The 22,790-nt window shown below is 41.6% G+C and overlaps 1 protein-coding gene across 3 annotated transcripts in view; it reads right to left on the reverse strand.

Annotated features, from left to right (window-relative positions):
- Nucleotides 1-55: 55 nt before the first annotated feature.
- LOC126407800 (FERM domain-containing protein 5) overlaps nt 56-22,790 on the reverse strand; it is an 87,186-nt gene continuing 64,451 nt past the window's right edge. Inside the window, exons 4-15 of one of the 3 annotated variants that reach the window (XM_050073020.1) lie at nt 21,217-21,295; nt 17,656-17,753; nt 16,752-16,875; nt 15,332-15,419; nt 15,088-15,176; nt 14,372-14,435; nt 14,180-14,271; nt 12,293-12,367; nt 11,196-11,264; nt 10,886-10,992; nt 5,349-5,698; nt 56-5,169 (exon numbers count right to left, since the gene is read on the reverse strand). In XM_050073020.1, the coding sequence (XP_049928977.1) occupies nt 5,122-5,169; nt 5,349-5,698; nt 10,886-10,992; nt 11,196-11,264; nt 12,293-12,367; nt 14,180-14,271; nt 14,372-14,435; nt 15,088-15,176; nt 15,332-15,419; nt 16,752-16,875; nt 17,656-17,753; nt 21,217-21,295 (1,283 nt within the window). In that variant the 3' untranslated portion in view covers nt 56-5,121. Of the gene's footprint in view, nt 5,699-10,885; nt 10,993-11,195; nt 11,265-12,292; nt 12,368-14,179; nt 14,272-14,371; nt 14,436-15,087; nt 15,177-15,331; nt 15,420-16,751; nt 16,876-17,655; nt 17,754-21,216; nt 21,296-22,790 lie in introns of all 3 variants that reach the window. The other 2 variants (XM_050073019.1, XM_050073018.1) reach the window with 2 other exon arrangements.

The raw sequence follows: 22,790 nt of genomic DNA on the forward strand, positions 1-22,790 counted from the left end.
CTTAACAATGAAACAGTAAAGAAACAGCAGAACAAACATCCACACAAGAGGTCTCTAAGGAGAAATTGATTTTTATAAAATGTTATCAATGAATGCGACAGTAACTAGGTGTCTCAGTGGTCATCGTTAGAATCAGCACAACAGCAATTTGGTAAGTGGTTTTCTTAGAAACACAAAGGACATTACTCATCGTTGGATTCTCATACATAAGTTTGTTAATCTTTTTGCTCTTACAGCTGATTATTGCTCCTTGAATAATGCTGCCTTATTTTTGTGTTTTAATTGTTGCATGTTCAGAGAGACCACTGACGCTACATAATGCTGATACATGTATGAGAAACACCTTCAACCTTTAAAAGATGTCCTGCTAACAACTCAGCCTGGCTGGGCTGCTCGGTCATGTCGACCTTTATGTCAGTAAAGAAGTAATAAATATGAAGTATGAATGTACACAAAAAAAGTCAACCCGCCCACCCTGCTCCACCCCCTGCTAGGAAAAATGTGCTTCGTCTTTGCATTACTATTTACTGGATGTATCCGAGTTACAGATTATTAACTTGACATGAATAAGCTCCTACACTGTGTGTGTGTGTGTGTGTGTGTGTGTGTGTGTGTGTGAGTATGACAGGTTTCTCGCCAACGTAGCTCTAATGATTTGATATTCCCTCTAGCATGGCGCAAGGAAATGTCAGCGCTGCCCCCTTCCACCACAGATAACTAGCGAAGGATAATGAGCTACAGGAGTGGATCCAGCCACAACGCCAAAGTGCATGCTACTCTGTGGTCAGGACTACAAGTTAGCCAGGGAGTGACACGCTCGAAATACACAGGAGCAAACAAAGAAGGTAGCACCATCAGGCCCTCAGTGGGAGCAGCTGCAGGTATGAGAGTGTGGTGTTTGAAATAACAGGCCAAAAACTAGCAACCCTGTACAGCAATTAAAGTGGTGAGGAATACTTCAGCCCCACAAATGACCATCTGTTTATCAATTTATCATCCAGTGTAAAGATGAAGTTGTGAAGGAAACTTTGTTTTTCTCTCATGGCTCCAGTTGGAGCCATGTTTGATTTGTGTTAAATGTATTATCCCGCCACACCACAAGGTGGCTTATGTCACTGGCTGAGGCAGGCCATGGTGTTTAAGTTCATGCCAACAAGTAATTTTCTGAGAACACATCCAAATAATTCAGCCAATCAGCAACCAGTAGTGGCTAAAGTATAGGGCTTGTCACTGCACCTCCGGTGAGCGAAGAATCCAAAAATGGAGAAAATTCTTACTAAATTAATAATAATAATATTAAAACATCCATTTACAAACTCTTACAAAACGTGTCCAGTATAATCGAAGTCTCATTTTTCCTGTGTTGTGCTCAGCACTTTCCAAACAGACAGCCCTTACTGACAGGAAACTTAAACTCAGTCTATGCTCTCTTCAAAGCCAGACTCCACTGACAAAAACAGGAATTTTACTTTGCTGAACACGAAGCCGCTAGTGTATTGCTGCCTTTACAAGTTAGTTTGTTTTTGTGTGAATGATTCAATAACACAAAAAACTACCTATCAACAGCAGTAGAACAGCACCTCCTGTGTTCAGTGAGGTAAAATTACTCTCTTTGTCAATGGAGTCTGGCTGTGAGAAGAGCATAGATAAGTTTCGCTATCAATTCAGTTACCTGACAGAAAAGGCTTTGTTGGCACTGCAAACAAGATAAAGGTACTTTTTATCATACGGTATGGACTTGTTCTAAGATTAAAACCTTCTGGGAAAATGTTTACGCAATCCCTGGTAAAATATTGGCTACACTGTTCACTTTTATCCAGCATTTTGTCTTTTGAATGACACTTCAAGAAAACTGGTCGAAACACAACATATAAATTGTAACATGACAGCTAAAAGACTGATAGCAACAAATTGGAAGGACGCAGCTCATCATTTCTGGAGATGATCTCCATGGAGGGAGCAGTATCTAACCTTTCTGAAGTCTATAATGAGGAACAACAACTGTGGAAGGTCAGACTGGATACTATTTGTGAAATACCTACTTTTCCAAGAGTCTGGAGACAGACTCCAGAAGAAACATTAATGGTCCAGTATTTTAGTTTATCCTGTAGATCCACAACTCACTAAGGCACACATAAACCCTCCATTATCAACACCCCTTTGTTTTTGTTTTTTCATCTTTTCTTACCCGGTTTAAGTACCTTTGCAGATATGTGAGTTAAGTACGCTCTTGTTTTTCTGCTTGTTGAGAAAATCAATAGAAGTTCAAGTGAAAAGAATAAAGAGCTGTCTGTTTGGGAAGTACTGAGCATTTGACTGGATAAATGACACTTGAATTATACTGCACGAGTTGTGCGAGAGTTTGTAAACAGATGTTTTGATATAGAGTTGTTGTTAAACGCAGACCCCTTTTTCTTTAATTCATCAAGAATTTTCCCAGTTTTTGGATTCTTCGTTCAGCAAATTCAGCTTAACACAGGGTCAGTAACTGACACACAGATGGTCATTTGGGGGTGAAGTATTCCTTTAAACCGCACTTTCCAAGAAGCTCTCTCGAAGGCCTCTGATATCCCCCAGTCTTCTCTACCTCTTCCTCTCTTTTTTCCATTCTCTTTTCCTTCCTCTAAGTTCTTCTCGCCTTTTGCAAAAGATGAAAAATTGACTTCTCTCTGTCTAAACCTCCACCACCACCACCTCAAATCATGTTTCAATTCCTACATACAGACACAGTAACACTTACACCTGCACTTGGTGCAGGAGGTAGACACGCATTACAAAAAACAGATTTTACCCAGAATCCAGCAGTCGTGGCAGTTATTGCTTCCTGGAGCTGTGAGGCAGAAGAGTCTAGAGCCTGACCGACAAATCTAAGGGCAGATAGTATTCGCCAATATCAGCTGATATCTTGGTGTCTGGTTTCATTTTGGCTGATGTGAAAATTAAGGGAGGGATATAACTGAAGTACATAATTCAGGAAAAAGTGCATGAGGTGCCTCAGAAGATGTCGTCATTACATACTTAAGTTTGTCAAGCAGACACCATTGTTACCTCCACCAAAGAGGCCGTGTTTCCAGTCCTATTATTAATGTATCTGTGACAAAATCTTTTGTTTGGGGCTGCATCTAACAATTATTTTCATTGTTGATTATTTTCCAAATTAACAAATTCATTGTTTGATCAATGCAGTGTCAGAAAATGGTAAAAAAAAAAAAATTGCCATTGTAATTTCTCAGAAGCAAAGGTGACACAAGAATCCCAAACCCAAGGATATATTTACAATTTACAGTAATGCAAAACAGAGAGAATTTTCACATTGACGACGCTGAAACCAGAAAATATTTTTGCTTGAAATATCAAAATAGCTGCCAATTAATTTTCTATCTATCAATTAACTAATCGTTTCAGCTCTTGTTTCCTTCATCCTTGTCAAAAATGAATTTCGGTGTGAGGACAGGCAATGGGGTCGAGTATCGGTCAGGCTCACAGTCACCTCTCCAAACTCTTCAAGTAAAAAAGAAGATATGGTAAAGTTATGAAAGGTGAAAATGTGCTTTTTGGATTATTTGGTATTTGCGGTGGTGTAATATCATTTCCAGGTTTCATTCTGTACAAACGCATGTTTTAAATTACCATTAAAATTGTGCACACACTGAAGGCTGACTGACTGCTGGTGGAGTGATGAGAGGTGTGATCAGTGTCGAGTGGATCTGGATAAAAACACTGTTTTTTTTTAAGTCCCCACTTCCACATTTCCATAAATGCTTCTGACCTTACTTGAAACACAGCGCTAAAAAAGGTATAATTTAATCTTCAATAACAAAATAACATTTCAGTTCTGTTAAAATATACATGGAAAACCTGTCAATATATATTAGGAAACAAACTAATTTGTACAAAAAGTACATCATTATTCTTATTCTAATAATAATAATAATAATATAGTATGATACATTAACCTATGAGCAAGGTTGATATGAAACCAAGAAAAAAAATCAAACTCTTCATACAAAGAAATTATTGAAATTCATCGAATTTCAACTTGATGAAAAAAATGCAAATTAATTGGAGAAATAACAGAACAACTGAACAGATGGGAACATTCAAAAGTACTTAATTATTAAAACCATATGAGCATTGCACATCTATCTAGACTATTATCTATTGGTGCCAGCAGATCTTTGCTCTCCAAGAGTATTTCTCTAACCGCATCTGACACTAGGTCACACAACACTATTGGTTTATTTGACTGTATCCCTATAAAATGTTAGAAAAACAACTTTGTTCTCTGTCAGGTTACTTTGTACACCGTCGTATACTAAAGTGTAATTGTGTCTTAAAACAATCCACAAAATTCTAAATCAACGTCTTCTCAAAAAGGCATTTGGTAATCACCCTGTCTGCTCTCTGCTTCATGAACCTTCACTGTTGCTCCCCTCAGATTGTTCTGTTTTTTTCCTGCTGAGGTCAAACTGCTGACGTCTGATGGGATGAACCAATATCAAAACATTTGATACTACTATGCCTCACGTATACTTCACAGCAGTAGGCCTATCGACTCTAACGTAACTCACTTCCATCTTCATTTTCATGACAAATCAACTTCCTCGATTGCTGCTCAACCCGTCTCCCTTTCTGATGCAAATACATGTTTAAAAGCAATAAATAATAAATGAAGGCAACGTTCATCTGTTGCAACAAAATCTCCGTTTCTCTAAAAGGAACGGTTTAAACTTCTTCAGTCCTTTGATTTCAGTTTTAATTTTTTTTCCTTTGTGTTATTTGAAAAAATAAAATACCTGAAATGAGGTGAAATTAAAAAAAATGCAAAAAAAGAAAAAAAAAGTCCTCTGGCTTTGTAGAAAAAGAAAAATTAGAAGAAGAAATCAAGCGAAACGAGGAGGTGGTTGGGTGGGTAGGGGGGGTTAACTCAAAATGGAGGAGGAGAGGAGAGATCCTGGCCCGGTGTTACCAGGAGTGGTCCAAGCTGTATGTCTGCAGGAGGATGATGAGAGAAGCAGGGTTCATGGTTGGGACGAGGCTGCCCTCCATCACTCCGGAGTCCTAACCGTCATCTCAGACCCCCGAACGGGCTTACGAACTCTACGACCTCACTCTCACTTGTTAATGAGCAACCCGCCCACCCAGCGGAGCTTGCAGGCAAACCACCGCCTGAGGGGACAAAAGTATTCGTAATGGAACTGCTCAAATTCGGGGGTCTGGCGGATATCACGTAAAAATGCAATGTCAAGGTCTGACTCGGTGAGGATGATGAGGAGGAGGAGCAAGACAAAGAGGAGTCCAATGGTCACAAGGAGCAAACGGAGGACACTTAAGACAAATTTATTCACCTGTTCCACCTCGCTGAGGGCCGAGTCCCCCCCAGCACCCTCCTGTGCAGATCTACCGTCTGCACCAAAATCACCCCCTTCCCCGCGGGGGGTGCCCGCCTCCGACTCCTTCTCCTCCTCGATGCTGCAGGGCGCTCCGTTTATCTGGCGTGAGACAGCCAGCTCCATGCTGTGCTCGGCCACCGGGGTGGGCAGGACGCTGTCGGACGGGCTGTAGGCCTCGTCCGAGATCACCGCAGTCCCCTCACTGGCGTCTGTGGCCTGGCTCCGGGAGCGTGGCATGAAGGATTCCCCGTGGGACACTGAACGCACCGGTGTGGAGTGGGCACTGTCACGCAACGACTCCAGACCTTGTGGAGTGGTTCAGGGGGGAAGAGGGGGAGGGGAACAGACAGAAGAAAAGAGTATTACACACATTTTACAGCAACAGAACGAAAGAACAACATTCATGATCTAGTGTGGCGTTCACTGACACAATATAGCTACTGTAGTTCTGCTTCTAAATACTTAGAGGTCTATTCTGCTGTTTGTCCAGCAGAGGTCTGTTACAGCGCACAGACACACAGTGTCCAACTCAAGAGCAGAAATCTGATCATGCTTTCCCCAGAGTCAAACAGACAGGTGGAGTATTTTCATTGTACATAATGCTCCCGTGTTGATGTGATGTCTCATCATCACCTCTAATGGAAGAAATCATCACTTTACACAGGCATTGGAAGCCCATTAAGATGAAGTGTACTATACTGCTTCCTGATATCATAGCTGACAACCTTTCTTTTTCTCTACCAGCACTGTCAGAGCCCTGATCTCTAAACAAGCATATACTAGAGGTTACAGCACTGATCTCACATCAGTCTATACATAGCGACTGTGTTGATATGTGATATTTATTTTGAACATGTAGAAAAAAAGACATGTAGGTACAAACAAGCAGACAAGCAAACAGAAAGTAGTATTTACCAATAATGAAAAGCAACTATCAATGTATAGTTGCTTTGATTTACACATTCTAAAAGCAGTGGGAGGAAGTATAAACTTATTAAATCCCACCCCTTCTCCATAAGTCATTGAGTGAATGAATCAGACAGCTTCCTTATATAGATAAACCTGTACCAAAGACTTTTCTAAATATACCATTGGTATTACATTTTAACCTTGTCACACAAAATAACCCATGCATATCTATATAAGAGTAATTACCAAATATCTACCTTACAAAAACCTTAAAATCTTAGTTTATAATATAAATTACCAATTATCTGTGACTTACAAGTATAAACCAGTCCTAATGTGATATATATGTATAATACCAATTGTCTTTGCCTTACAAAAAATATATATATAAAAGCTTGTTGCCTGAAACACAAATACAAACCACAAAGCTCAAGGATAGGTTTACGTTTTTTTCAAGTCTGTCATAAAACTGTCCGCACTAGCTGAGAGAACGTCACCTGTCCAATGTAAGAGACAAGGGACAAAATCCACAGTCTTGTTCAGTATAAAAACATACTGCAAAGTTCAGCTCAAGTTGTATGTTTATTTATATATATTTCACAGAAGGAAGCGTCCATCTACTGATAGCTCACCTAGCACTACCAAGCTAGCTAACGTTACAGCTCAGCCGAGGAGGACGCCATTAATGTTTACATGATGTGCTGTCAAGAGCTTCCTACATGAAACTGTTCACAACAAGGTCTGTGGATTACATTGAGTAACCGGGACAGAGACATTGCTGTTGAGCTTTTCAAATATTTTTGGGCACTCTGAGCACCACAAGCCATGTGTTTTGATTACATTGGAGAGAAGGAAGACATCTCTACGGCTGATATCGCCAACACTCAGCAACTCACAGCGAAACAATCTAGACAGATAAGAAGCACTACTGATAAGAGGAAAAAAAATGTAGTTTTGATTCTGGTGTGAACTGTCTCTTTAAGGCCTATAGAATGCTTAAAATCATCCTGCGTGCATCAGCACCAAAGAGTTAAAGAGTCTTTCCTAATTAAATCAAACCAAAATGAAAAGGCACACAAAAATATTCTTAACCTACAACTAAGAGTGAGCATAAAATCTTGTATTACGAGGCATGTAATCTGATATTGTGAAATAGGAAAAATCTGTTTATGGATAAATAGCAAGACAGGAACAACTGTTTTTCACAAATTTTATCAGATTAAACACCTAAGAAAACAAGGTGCTTCATGAGATTGATTCTCAAACCATACAGAAATTTAGTATTGCCATAAAACAGTAATCCTCTTTGATTTGCAACACTGCCATCAATGGTCTTATGAAGCTTGTATGGCAAATCCTGAGCAAATGCAACCTACCTAAAACTACTCAATTATATACGTTACTGCTACTGTACAACTCTACAGTTCCCTCTGCAGTAGAAGTAGCAGTACAGTATGTGAGAGTCTCATCACAGTGGACATGTCAGCAATGATGAGCTGCGGTTAAACCCTTTGCTGACGATATCACATTCTCTAGAGGGTCAAAGCAGCAACATTACACCCTCACTATAAAGGGATTGGATTAACATTCAGCTTTTGATGAGGAAGCAAAACATGAAAGTGATTTTTTCAAAGAACTGCAGGAAAGGTGGGAGTGATTGTGTCCAGTGCCAAAGCTTCTGCTGACATTTTACTCCTGTCAAGTGAAGAGAAGGAGGCGTAAAGGCTGGGTGACCATCAGCGGCCATCTTTACTCAGTGTTGATCTGACTTAGCATATCCTAAGTTGTGCCTACAACAGTGAGACAGCGAGCAGAAAGAGCATTGCTTTAATTTGTGTTACTCATGATAAGAGCTTTAATTCAAAACACTTGTTTTAAAAAAACACATGCACCAAATTAGCACACCATATCTCTTTAAGTATTGGAAACTGGTTGGAAACAAATATAGCTGCTACATAAAGAGTCCTCTAATCTAAATCAGTAAAACAGCACCAAGAAGAAATTAACGGAAAATGCTACTGAGGCCTTCAGGAGGCACAGACAACCACAGGAATGGTGTCCCTCCCTCCCCGTCAACATCGCTGAAGCAGCGACTGATTTAAAATAGAGAAAGCCATTGACACTTCCATGTAAAGCACATCCCTGGCTGGGTCTGTGCTGAGTTTACCTGGATGGTTGCTGGGTTGAACGCAGGGCAGTGGGGTGCCAGGTAGAGGGGTGGCCCTGGCAGACTCCTGCTGCCCCGTCAGGGCAGGATAAAGAGGCAGGACGCCCAGGGCCTTGCCCAGCATACGAGGCCCCAGGCTCAGCACGCGAACCTTCACATCCCGATAGCAGTGATTGATCATACGCAGGTGGACGTTCACCCTCGTGGTGATACGGATCAAACACTTCACCATGGTTGCAGCATGCACGTATTTATCCCGTCCTTATGGTCCCAGTCCCGGAGTCCAGGCCACAGTCTCGCTGTGTGTGTATGTCTGTTAGGCCGAAGGGTTCTGCCTTGGTTGCAGTTTGCGTAGAGGAGTGTGTGAGGTAAATCGGTGGCTTTCAGCAGCAGTGCAACAATCGTCAGCACTGGCCTGGCCGGGTTTGGCCCCACCCAGGCCAGTGACATACATGGAGCAGAAGACCCAGGCTATTTTCAGCTGGGGTATTAATACCACTGTAAGACACACAGTCAGCACACACTGGGGGTGCACTGAACCCACGGCAAGAGACCCTCAATATACACAGTACACCTGCTCCTGACCTCCATTTATCTCACTGTACAAAGAGTTATAGTGTGTACTTGAAACGTTAAAGGCAGAGTCAAAGGGTCTGACTGCTGGTTTACCCCAGAGCCACGCAGGGTTATTACACCTGCTGCGTCCATGTCAGTAACAGACGAAGTGAGGCTACCTGTTCTGGGCCAAGAGCCTGCAGGTCGGCTGAGTAAATGACTTTAGCTGCCCGTTGTTGGCAAACCAAATACACAATAGTTCAAACACACACACACAGAGCTCTGAAACTCTGATTGAAGCGGAGCAGGCTGACTGACGCACACACCTGCAGCATGTCCCACCAGCGCTGTAAGCATGAACTGGGCCAAATGGCTCGAGTTACGGCCTGTGTGTGTATGTGAGAGTGTTAGAGCTCCCTTCTTCTTGTTTTCTTCTCCCTTTCCGTTCCTCTTTCTCTCAGGTGCTCCTGATCAGTAATCAGAGTGGCCCTGCCCATATTTGGGAGAGGCTGGAGAAGCTGCCGTCTCTCGCTTCCAGACAAAGCAGCTCTCAGATCAACTTGATGTTTGTTTTCTTTCGCTCCTTATGTTTTATTTATTACTTTTTAATATAGAGGTCTGGTAGTCCAGTTTTTGTTGCTTTGTTTGTTTGTTCAGTTTCTACACTGTTCTGTTAATTAAGAGCTGGAGGCTCTGGGTCCTACGGCCCGTTGTGTGGCTGGACTAGACTTCCTCCATCTTTTTCGTCTTTCTGGCCCGGCCCCCAGACTAGAGCCTTGAATCTCTGCCCAAACCGACTTGGGCCCAACCTGACCCACTTGGTTCAGGTCAGGCCTGGCTGTAATATTTTAAAATTCCCTCAAGCTTGAATTGGGTTGGATCACGGCAAGTTGGTGTTAGGATTTGGGGGTAATTGGCTCACATACTGCACACAGACTCCCTTGCACTACACAGGAGATGCATGAAACTGGCAGTTCTCGTGCATAAATGACAAGAGTTGGACTTGACTGGAGCGAAAACGAGAGACAGAGAGAAAAAGGCGCTGCAAGGCGACTTGGTTGGCAGTGTCCCTCTGCTTCCCCAGCAGAGGGAGAGATATGCATAACATACAGCGAAGAGAGAGGTGATCATTATCTGTGCGCAACATCGCCTTGTATCGCCATGTACACTTGAAGAGAGAGACACAGCCCACTCTGCTGAACTTGTCATGTGCCAGACGCACACTAACAGAAGGAAGACAAGAAGGAGAAGTGGTGTAGGGGAACATGTAGGCCCTTAGCTTGTTATAAATGTTTTATACAGAGATAACTTTTTTAATCGGGCCCAACAGCTGCCAGGGTTCAGGCTCGGGTCATGCTTGGTCAGAAATTATATGGTTCATGTAGGATTGGGTCTGTTTTTTTGGGCCCTGTCATAGCTCTATACTTTTGATTGATCAGTGTCATTATTTGTAAATAAAATCTTTTTTTTAAAGTGATACTTAGGTATGGTGTCCTCTCTATATGTTGCTTGTCACAAGGCTGACCCAAGTCTGCTCGTAACAGAAGTGTGTGTTCTCAAAAAGGGAAGGACTTCCCACAAATGGTACTAATGGCTCCCTGATCCATTAAGGCTCTTATACAAGCCAATGATAAAACATTATATACGATTATATCTGAAGAGTGAGATCATTACTGCTTCCTGGATGGTACTGAAACAACAAACGTCAACGCGTAACGATACCATGCTCTCTGTGAGGCCTCTACCCGAACACATAAAGTCTTGTGATAACACAAATTCACCCACAGCACTTCCATGGCAGGTAGAGGATTTGTTGCCTTCTTAGCCCTGGTGAAGCATGGAGGTGAAGCTCAGTTCTTACCCTCCATGATAGATATGTGCACAGCTCTCCGACGCGTGCGCGGCACACTGCTGAGGCGAGGCCCGTGGGTGATGGATGGACAACTTCTGCTGGGCACAAGGCCAGCCCTGCAGAGACAAACACACACATAAATGCACAAACATCACCGCACAAAGAAAAAGCCACGAGCAGAGGTAACTCGTACTGCAGCGAGTAGGTGCTGCTGATATAAAGACATCTACAGTAGCTTGGTGCCTAAGAAAATGGAGGAAAATGAAACAAAAAAATCTGATTGAGGACATTCTGACCTTTCCTGAGTTTAAAACTCTACCTGTGAATTTCTGGAGGTTCGCGTTTGATTTTGGCACTCTGCTCCATCACCTCTTTTGCCACTCGTCCACTGTTATAAAGCACAGAGACGATGCTCAGGATGAGTTTCACATACACACAGGCGCACACACACACACGCACACATAACCAGGCACCCTAGTGTCACCCAATGCCATGAAAGCCATCACTGCAGTGGATGAATACAGTGCATGGGCATCATGATTGAATTAACCCGGTGAATTCAGCTTTATGTAACTGAATTACCACCAGTCAGACAAATGCACACACAGACTTGCAGGCAAAAATATCAAAACAATGATCATGGTTTGCCCTTTAACGGTAAACTCAACGTTTACGTGACTGGGCTTGTGATTTCAGTTCATTTACAGTCTCCATATATGAACATTATCAGATATTTTGAATGCAAAATTAATTATAATAAAAAAAATAACAATAAAATTATAAAATAAATAATTAAATAAAAAAATCATAAAAATTATTCTAAAAAATTATAATAAAAATATTTAAAATAAAAATAAATAAATTAACTTCACCTTTAAATAGTCGTAGTTTCGTACAGCTGAGGTTTTGAGATATCCATATTCTGTCATCACCCTGCTAATTTCTTTAGTATAAAGTAGCTTCAATGGAAATTCTTCGTAGCAAGGTTGTGGATTATCCAGAGAAAACAATTTTAATTTTTAAATGCCAAACACAACAAAGGGAATTTCATTCACCGCCAGAGGCAAAAATCTCAGAGATGGATATCTCAAATCCGAGCAAATAACACAAAACATTATCATACAAAGACAGAAACCACCTAGTGATCCTTTAATAAAGGACAATATCTTGGACATACAGTTTCTATGCTCATACAAGGTGATAATGCCTCATGTGATCAACCCCCTTCATTCGTCCCTCTCTGTCCTCTCATAAGGTGTCAGTCCTATCCTCGGGGCAAAAACACGCTGACGTTACAGCACAGAAGGCCAAGAGGCCATGTCTTATGGGAACACTTCTCTCCACTTCCAGCTGGGGGTTCTCTGCAGTGTCCTCCCCTCCCTGTCATCAGTCATACTGTCTTGATGTGTACTTTACCTGTAACGGAAACGGCTGCCCTTGAAGAACAGGTTGCTGCTGGACACCGTGCGAACCTGACTTGACTTCTCAAGCCTGATGGAAGAAGAAGAGGAAAGAAAAAAAGAGAAAAATTAAGCTTATCGCAACTAAATAAGGAAAACAGGAAGGAAAGCTACTGGAATGACCTTGAAAATATAAACATTTCCTCACTGCAAATGATCACGCTGTTATATAAGTGTGAATATATTTAATCTTTGCTCTCTGAATCCCAGAACAAAGCAGAAACTAGGATCAAATACCCTGCTATAAATTATGCACGCTTCTCCTCGCAGTATAGGCGCTGCATCCTCGGCACGGCTCCATACAGTATTCAATATGTTTATATTGTCATAGTAAGTGAGACATTAATGTTTAATTTTGCTTTCAAGGCATATGTGCGTTTCTCCGAAAGACATCTTTATCACAAGTCCTCTTGCCGTTCAGCTCCCCAGACTCCTTGTTATGGTAAGATTTTAATAAGTGTGAGGCTGCTAAAATATTATCAGCCTGCCACTTCAGGGAGTCATCAAAAGGTCACATCATATTAACTCCAAAGCGCGTGCTAAGCTCTGCCCTTCCAATGCCCCCTCTCCTTCCATCTGGTAACCCCAACACGCCTGAGCCATCGGCCCCGACTCATTACTCCGCCGCTCCCAAGCCTCTGAGCTCACAGGCTGCTTTTCTCCTTTTTTTCAGTTTGTTTTTTAATCACCTTTCCTGAGCTGGAGCGAGCAGAGGGGACCCGCGCTATCATTCATGGCTGAGACAGGGGAGCCATATCTCAGAGGGAGTGCTGAAGTGCTTGCCGTCTCGTGCCAGCACGCACTCATTTACTAAAGGTCACAGGGAACTCACACCTCATTTTCCTGCTGACAAACAACCCGTAGGGAAGGGGCTTTTAAGGACACCCAGGTACCGTGACGGTAGCCCGTCTGACAACTCTAGGATGGAGAGCAGGTGACCAAATCACGACAGTGTGGGGAAATACGAAGAACACTGAAATTAAAGGGATTGTTCAGATGTTTTGAAGTGGCGTTGTATGAGGTACTTATCAATAGTTAGTTTATAACAAACACTGTATGTGTCGGCATACCCCTCAGTTTGGAAAAGCAGGCAGGAATAGTACCACGGAAGCTGGACAGGGGCAGCAGCAAGATTTTTTTTAGACACCTAGAAAATCCCACCCAAAAACTTTAAGTGTACACTGCGCTGAGAGTATTTTCATCACTTAAGCTTTCCATCAGACAGCTTGTGTTGACGGGGAAGCTGTCAACGGCTTCAGTTTAGCATCTATGCTCTTGTCAAAGCCACCAGACTCCATTGAGAAACACAGTAATTTTGGCTAGCTGAAAACAGACGTTGCGAGTCTGACGATGCCCTGATCATTTAGCTAGTTTGTGTTACTGTGTGACTTTGGCGAATCTACACTACCCCTTTTAAATGCAAAAGTCATACAATAACACACAAAAAAAAAACTGGTCAAGGCAACAGTCTACAAGCAACTCCTGAGTTCAGCAATGTTAAATCACTGTTATTCCCAATGGAGTCTGGCCTTGAAGAAAGCCATACAAGGGCTTCATTTTTTCCCTGTTGGAAATCATTGTCTGATGGTAACGGGAAAGCAGTGAAAATATTCTAACTACAGCGTACACTTAAAATGATAATGATTTTTTTAGGTGGCTAAAATATTTTGTTGCTGACCTGCAAGTTTCTGTGTCAGACTCCAGCCTGCTTCTCCAAACTGGGGGCGTGCCGACCATCATCTACTGTAGGTAATATCTTGACTATGGATAAGTACCGCATTCAAACCCACCTCAAAAGATCCGAACTATCCCTTTAAATAAAAAAATAAAGTCATGGACTCACTTGTAGAAAGCTTGGTTCTCCACTCCACACTTCCAAAGGTGCTTGCATGCCTCCGGTGTGGGTGCAAAGTACGTCAAGATGATCTTTTCATCCTGCACGTTGAAAATGAAAAAAACGTGCAGGAAAATATAACAAACTGACGCATAAAACCACACGTTGTGTCCCCCCACATCCAACAATTCATGCTCTCACCTCCTTCTGATTTGCATATACGTGGAACGTCTTGCCTTCAAACTTCAGTTTGGTCACCTCGTTCCTGTCCGGGAGAGGAGTGCAGCAACAGTCACACATACAGCACGTGGAAACAGAAAGCCACAGCCTCTTTAAATATTCATGACAACCACTTTGAGATCACATAAACAGCCACGGAACTCTGTGTTTGGCTGACAAAACAAATAACCGATAATATTCCCTGCAGACTGGGAATGGAGAATGAGGGTAACCTGAGCGCTGCTAAAGGCAAACAAACAAAGCCAGAATAAATACTGCGAACATAATAAGTCTGTCTTCATTATTGTAACAGGAACCTTTTCAGTTGAAAGCGAACAGACAGAAAAACAAATGTTAAATAGCGATGCACCATCTTGTATACATTTTCAATTCGTCAGTAAAGCATCTTGCTAGATTCAAATCAGTAGGCGTAAGATGGTGTAATTAGCCATCTGTGCACATGCTAGCTGCCGGCTCTTGTCACAGGTAGAGACAGATGGATGAGCTTTGTTGAGTGTGACTGTAAAACCAGCTGTAGTGCACGTGCTGTTTCATGTAGAGCGCCCTGCACATAGAGCATGTATGTCAAATCAGGTAAAATCAAGGCCCTGCAGCTCAGTGTTTGTCTATTTACATCCTGCAATCACTTCAGGGCCGTGCTGTCTTTGGCTGGCACAAGAGTCGCACATTTGGCTCACCATTTGAGAAAATGAACTCTCTTGTTTCCCTGAAGCACCACGAAACCAAACGGCGTGAAGGCGAGGAAAGCTGGGTTCCCAGACACATCCTGAAAGACAACAATTTCAAACAATGAACACACACATTCAAACACAAATAAGACATAAATCAAACATGTTTCAGCATGTACTGTATGTCCCATGAGACAGAACAGTTTTCTAAAATGTTTACTAACTAAAAATAGTGCAGCAGTGCTTGTCAAACCTTGCATGGATGCGGATCAACACCATATGTCTCCAGCAGCTGGGCTTTCTGCAGGAAATTTCGCTCTGATGTTTCAGGTGTCTGTCCACTGAGGGAGAGCAACAACACACCAAACATCTGCGTCAGTCCACCATCAACATAAAAAATGCAACGCAAAAGTTTTGAAAGGCCAAAACATTTCTGAGAGAGGCACAAACTTATTTACATCCAATGATGTGATATGTTTATTTAGAGGGGCTGAAAGAGGCAGACAGAGGTTACAGAGGTCAAACATCAATATACTGTCAGCTGAGGTAAAGAAAATGTCATGATATTAGATGATATTTAAAAAGATGATATTTAAAAAGCAGCTTTAATCAAATGTAGGTATTCATAGTGAAGTACTGTAACTTGGTGGTGAAGAAAGAAGAAACCACCAGTGGGCAGCAGAGTCTCATGCTGTTTGTTATTCTGCTCCTACAGCATAAAAACTGGACTTTGTTGATGTCTTTCTCTATTGTGTCTCAGTGTATATCATTAACACAGCAACTCACTCATATTAAAATGATAAAACACCCATATTTGTGCGAATAAGAATCAACTGGGAGAGTTAAACGGATGTGAATGGAACACTTTGTGTGAGAGCAGCTTGTGTTTGTGTCTCTGTCTGGGTGTGTGTGTGTGTGTGCGCGCGCGGGGACCTGTTCTACCCAGAGTGTCCACAGGTATCAAACACTTAAGAGCAATACTTCTTAGGACCTTTTTGAGATCATCTTCAACCAAATTTAAGACTGATTTTTCATCTTTTTCGTATGAAAGCATTAAGTCTTGTGCAGACGTAGGTTTTATGTAGGAATATGGTTATTAGACTGAGTTTGATTAATCTACATTTTGCCAACAAGAAAGTGTTCTGTGATAGGTTTTAAGATTTGGGAGCTTGACTCGTTTTAACAAAAAGAAATTTAAAGATGGCTAAATGAAATGAGATCAAATATGAGAAATAAGACCTCACAAATTCAAATTCAATGACTAATATCTTTAAAATTGAATTTAAGACATTTTAAGACTTTCTAAGGACCTGCAGACACCCTGTCTATCTGATCGCTTTCATTAATGTGTTTAGCTGCTCCTCCAGGTGAAGAGGGGGCTCGGAGCCATCACTAATAGCTGTAATAAAGGGCAGGTTATGAGCTCAAGACAATCTGTCCCGAGATATTTGAGTGGATAGCAGATGAGAGAGTGTTTTTTTCTGCTATCTGCTCAAATAAGCGACAATAATCTGTCAGGCCGAGCCAATACAGGAAAATGGGGCCTCGTTACTGCACTTAATTACATAAATGTCAGAGGAAGTCTGGTGTTTATTTCAGGAGGTATAAAAGCAGGATCTGTAGGTATGTGAACACAAAAGAGATAAAATGGAGCTTTATATTTTGGCTCTTACATCAGCTCTGTCTTGTGTATGTCTGCAATCCGACGCTCCAGCTTCTCCGAATGTTTCGGGAAGAACTGGAACTTGGAGCTGTAACCTTCAGGATGCTTCCCGGGGTCGTAGTTACCAATCTCAGCTGGAGTGTGGGGGGATCAGAAAAAGCAAAATGTTAAACCTATTCGCAAACATTCAGGGCAAATAAAAGTTAAAATGATGTCTACAGCTTTCAGCACAGTGCTGCTTTATTTTTGCCAGTGGAGACAGGGTGAACATGCCCAGGATGATTTGTGTTCCTTCATGCCACGCTGCACTCCCTTAGATGACCCTTGTGTTGATTTCTCTCTGCGAGGAGGAGCTGACCAGGCAGCCCATCTTTAATTCATCAGCCCCTCCTCCAGAGGACCTGCCTCTCCTCAAACACTGAGCTTCCTGGGATGCTAGCTGTGCCTCCATACCTCATGTGTGTTTGTTTATGTATGTATGAGTGTGTGGTGAAAGGACGATAAGATGCCAGATAACCACTTCAAAGACTTTATAACTGAGCGTGGCGTCTTGTTTATTAATGAGTGTGCAAGTCACTGAACTAATTATCATACAAAGTACAGGATAACCTTTCATTTTGTACATGTTTTAGAGTCAGTATCAGTATCGAAAATCACACCCAATGAGCATGAAATGCTTACTACAGCACAGATCTTATGTGTGCATACGAAAACACTGCAGGCATATTCTTTGAGGAACATTATGCCGCACGCTCTATCACCTAATTCAGCTTCTTTCCACACATAAATATCTATACGCCTAGCAGGCAGCATTTATCAGACTGGTGAACTACAGGGCATGGTAAAACAGAGGTCGTGAACATATGCAAAGCAGAGAGTGGTGCAAGTCATTTCCATCTGTCACCTTCCATTACCTTGTAGGATGTGGGCAGCTAGCATGGCCGCGTCGGAGGTTTTGCACAGGAGCCGCCCGTGGTAGAGGTCTCTCTTGATTTGCAGGAAGACAAGATACCTACAAAGAAAAGGACAAATCACGTCAGACTGCCTGACAGGCCTGCTTATGAGAATACTGATGATATACATAAATACCCCCAAACCACTCATCCAGTTACGTTTCTTGGTGGAAAGAAAAGAAAAGACAGAGGAGAAGCAGCAAAACAACAAACCTGATAAACCTCAAAGGCTGTTGAGTTCACATTCCCTATGGGTGGTTTGAATATTTCTTTTTGATTTAGCTGAAATGAGGGTTTTGTTTTGGGGAAAGGAGGGTAGGAAGGCCCAGAGGGAAAAGCTGCTACTGACGCTGTGCTTCTCTTAAAGCCTCCAGCCTAGTTTCAGACTCACCCAACCAGTCAGCTCCCTGAAGCATGAAATTTACTCTGAGACAACATCTGAAGTAAATATCACGATGGTGATGACTATTACTATTGTCATTATTGTTATTAGCACTATTAGAGGTGGGCTTATTATAATTGTTATTTCACAAACGCCCCAGCCATGAACAGGAAATAAGACATTGGTCTCTTTGTTTCTTACAATCAGCCAACAGACCTGTTCTCTTCATCTAGGCCATTTCCACAAAGGCTAATAACGCTTTCTGTGTAGACACATGCATTTAAAAGCTGCTTACATTTCCCACGTTATTCACTCTGCAGCAGGTTCAACAGAGCCTTTTGAAGGTGTGATGAGTGCCAGTGTAATTTACAGTAATTGGTACATATTCAACAGCCATTTAGCGCTGATGTTTTGACTGTATTACAAAACATCTGTACAATACAAACATGCACTCACAGACTTGAGACAAATTATGTGCACCTTTTTTATTTGTGTGTCTCTTTTTTTTTCCTCTTTATTTGGAATTTTAAAAAATATATTTTTTTAATTTGTTTGGACTAAAACGGGGATATTAGTTGTTGAGCTAACCCCGGTATATTAACATTAATGTTTTTAAATTGTTGATTAATGTGCATTGTCACCCAGTAAATGAAGAAAAATGTCCAAATTATTTTTCCCCTTCTTAGTTTTTCCCTTTTCTTTTTTGTGTTTTATGTTTTTTTGTTTGTTGTTGGGGTTTTTTGTCATGTGGATCTTCTTCACAGGTGCACACCTGCTGTCACACATCCTCTGATGAGGATTTAAAGCCAAAACATGTCAGCAGTTTTGTTGGTTAATTTTTTTGGGAAAGAATTAATGAATAAATTAACAGATTCTTTTGCTTTTTCTAACAACTGTAGTGGCACATTTGTCCCAAATTAGTTTTGGGGAAACACACAAAAGCATGTTAAAAAATATTGAATAGGCCTATTTTGACATGCTTCATTAGGCTAAAATCCCCTAATAACCTTTAAGCATATTGTAATTTAAGTGGTCTGAAAGAACACTAAACTTCTGCACCTTCGCTTGGCTGTTTTCAGGCTTTAGTATGCAGTGTGCATGCACATCCCTTTAGTGAAAGCTTGATTAAATGGTGGAAAATCCTGCAGAGAAAGTTGCTATTCCAGCACTGGTACTGCAAAGCAACCCAAAAAGGAAGACAGACTTATCAAAAAAAGAGTCTAAAAGAGAGTGTGACATGTGATATGTGTCACTGTCTGCAAAGCAAATAGTTTAGCCTCTTGCTAACCAGATAAAGGCACACGGCTGCAGCTTCAGGTTCATGTCTGTGTAGCTAACATTAGCTAGACCCTCATCACATTGTATTCTCTGCCTCACTCCCCACCTCTTAAGACCACCTAAGCAGGAGGAGAGCAGGCAGCAGCTCTGGAGACAGACCCCCAGTCAGCAGCCACAGCAACATAAATCCAGCCAGCGTGGGGCATCGGTGGATTAGTGGATAGAGCAGGCGCCCCATGTACAAGGCCGTTACCACAGCGGTCTGGGTTTGACTCCAGCCTGTGGCCCTTTGCTGCATGTCATTCTCTCTCTCTTTCCCCCTTTCACACTTGACTTTCCTATCAATTAAAAGGCAAAAACTGCCCCAAAAAATATCTTTAAATCCAGCCAGTGCCAGGAAGCTGCACAGCCAAGACTCCTTGGATCAGCAAACTTTCTGCTGCCATTACACAGGTTAGTCCCAGCGCTTGGGGGTTTGAGCTAGCCAAATCAAGCCACTGCAGCCACCGACTGAAGGTCAGTTTCTTGAGCTGCTGCCTGCTCCCCCCCCTGGGAAGTAATCCACAGCGGCGTGGAGCGAGGTGGAGAGACCGTGGGGTGGCTAGCTAGCTAATTCTTATCTAATTTGTTGTCTGGTAAACAAAAAGACAAGGAGTGGGGCAAGAGGGGCAAAGAGAATGAGCTGCTGACAACTGTACAATGAAATAAGATTAAATAAATCAAACTATGGGAAACATCGGGTTACTGTATGAAGCGTGTGCATACGCCCATGGTTGTCTGGTGGGAGGGGGGCAGCATTTAATCAAGGCTGAATTCCATGTAGCTGCTTCGGTTACAGTTCTGTCACGGGATGCTTCAATGGAAAGGAGTCATTGTTAATGTTATTAGTAACATCTGTGCTTTTCCTACTATAACAAGTCTGCTGTGAAAAGGCCGCTAACACCAAAAGGCAACACTATATTTAATTGAAAAGCAGCCTGTTTTCAGCGTCTATAGAATTCTTCATAATGCATTAACATGCTGTCCAAAAGAAAATCCTCGCACAGTGTGGTGAGAGGGAGCACGCACTGAATGAGCCTTGTATGTGATTGATTATTTACCCTCTCCCTCCCTCTGTGGTCAGCCCTTTCCACTCTTATCATCATGTATCACTCTCCCTTCTCCTCACCCCCCCCCCCCACTCCACAGCCTTTCATTCGCCCTTCTTTTTCCTCTCCACTCTCCATCAGCACCCTTTGACCCCTATCTCCTCTGTGCGCCTGTTCATTATGTACCCTCTACATGTGGTGCACATTTCATCTCATTACACCTCAGAGAGAGAGAGTGGCATCCTCTCACTCTCGGCAGTGATGAATGTATCAGTAAACTACATGCACATGTATACCAGCTGGCTGCGCTCAGCATTATCTGGAGGGAGTGTAAACGCAGCGCTCTTCACACTTTTAATTTGTCACTTTAACCTTTCTGCAAATTAATCAGCAGCACATTTAGGAAGATTTACCATGAAATCAAGTGTGTGCATTTATATACAAAAACTACTGTGAAGGCTTTTACATTTCTCCCTGCTTCACAACTCTGTGTTCTGTGTAATATTTATCATTAAGTACTCAGGCAATTTAATTATGAAAGCCCATAAATAATGTTTTAGAAAGAGACTTGTTTGCTCTGTTTAAAAACTTTAGAGCACAATCTGTACCACAAGGAAATCTGGAAAAAAAAAAACAGCACAGCTGCTTTGCACAGGTTTGTCAAACGATGGCAGTCTTTCTTCCATACTTTGAAAATGAAACAAAGGTGAGCTGTAGCTGCACAAGAGCCCTTATCAACTTGTCTGAAGTGAAAGCAACAACAGGAGGTCATACCGAGTGATTTCCTCCTTTAGAGAAGCAGGTTCAGGAGGGTAGAACTTGACTCTCAGACACATGGTGAATGGAGGCTGAGCTGGAGGAAACACACACAGAACATTTAAGAAACAGACAGGAATGCTTTCATTGTAAGAGATCAAACAATCAACAGGAGATCGAGGTCGACAGTTTAGAGACTCAGACATGAGCAGGATTAAAAAAGTACTTCAGTATCAAAAAGCATATTTGGGCAGCAAGTAGTTGTTTGTCTTGATCAGTCCCCTGCTGTATCCCTTCCTTGTGTCTTTTTGTTCTTTACTTATTCATTTGTTATGATTATAGTTCTCTCGTTTCTGCTCTTTTCACCATCTTTTCTTTAAAAAAAACCCAAAATAATTCAAATCTTTATCTTCTTTGTGCAGCACTGTTATTTATTTGTGAATATTTACTGTACTATCTTATCAATATTAATTATGTTGTGTATATTGATTCTATGCAGAATCGTGTTATTCAATTTTTAGGGCCAAGGACATTTATGGTCATGTGTTTGTGACCAGATCCTGTTTTATTTTGAAATGCATTCTCATTGTGTTTAGTGTTTCTTTTACTACTACTTTACTTCTTTTACTTTTACTAAGTTTTCTCACCTTTGTTGATTACCTCATGTGTTTCACCTGTGTCTTGTTCCACTCACCTGTGTGTAGTTAGCAATCAGCCCTAGTGTTTTCCCCACACAGTCGCCAGATTGTCACTGTCGCCTGAGTGTTCATGCTTTACAGCCTTTTCCTTGTGTTTGATTCCCTGGCTTTAGACTCTGCTTGGCTTTATGTTTGTTTTTTGTGTGATTTTCCTGAACAGATTTTTCTGCCTACACATGTATGACCCCTGACCTCCTGAATAAAGACTTTGACAACTGTTCTTGGTGTTTGGTGTTTTTCTCTGCAACTGAGTCCCAGTTTTGCACTACATCGTTACATATCCCTGCCATAAATACATCCTAAAAATAATTAAACTACTGATTTTTCAGTATAGATTAATCAAAATGTTTACTCTGTAAAATGTAACAAATAATATTTGCCCATCACAAGGTACAGAAGTTTTTTTTCCCCTCATTAACAGTTGGAAAAACCTACAAAAAAATTACTTCACAATGATGCGAAGAGCAAGGGAATTGGAAGTGTAACGGTATAAAATGTACTTACTATGCAAAAAAAACAACCTGTGAATCTTTTATTAATACACAGTATATTATATCACTTTTTATCGCAGCTGTTACAGTATTTGTAAGCAGCAATCAATGCTCTAGTTGGTCAAGGTGGATCTAATCTTAAAGGGAAATATCGTTATTTTTCATCCTGGACTCTATTTTCACATCTTTTAGGGATGCACCGAAATGAAAATTTGTGGCCGAAGCCGAAGCCGAATAATATTAAACGCTTGGCCGAATACCGAGTACCGAATACCGAATATCATTGTTTAGTTTTTCATTAGTTTTTGCAGATGAACCCCCTCCAGATTAGTGTTGTCATGGTACCAAAATTGGATCCCACTGTACGATACCAATGAAAATATCATGGTTCTGAGTAGTATCA

Source organism: Epinephelus moara, chromosome 20 (assembly GCF_006386435.1).
Source record: "Epinephelus moara isolate mb chromosome 20, YSFRI_EMoa_1.0, whole genome shotgun sequence".
NCBI classification, from domain to species: domain Eukaryota; kingdom Metazoa; phylum Chordata; class Actinopteri; order Perciformes; family Serranidae; genus Epinephelus; species Epinephelus moara.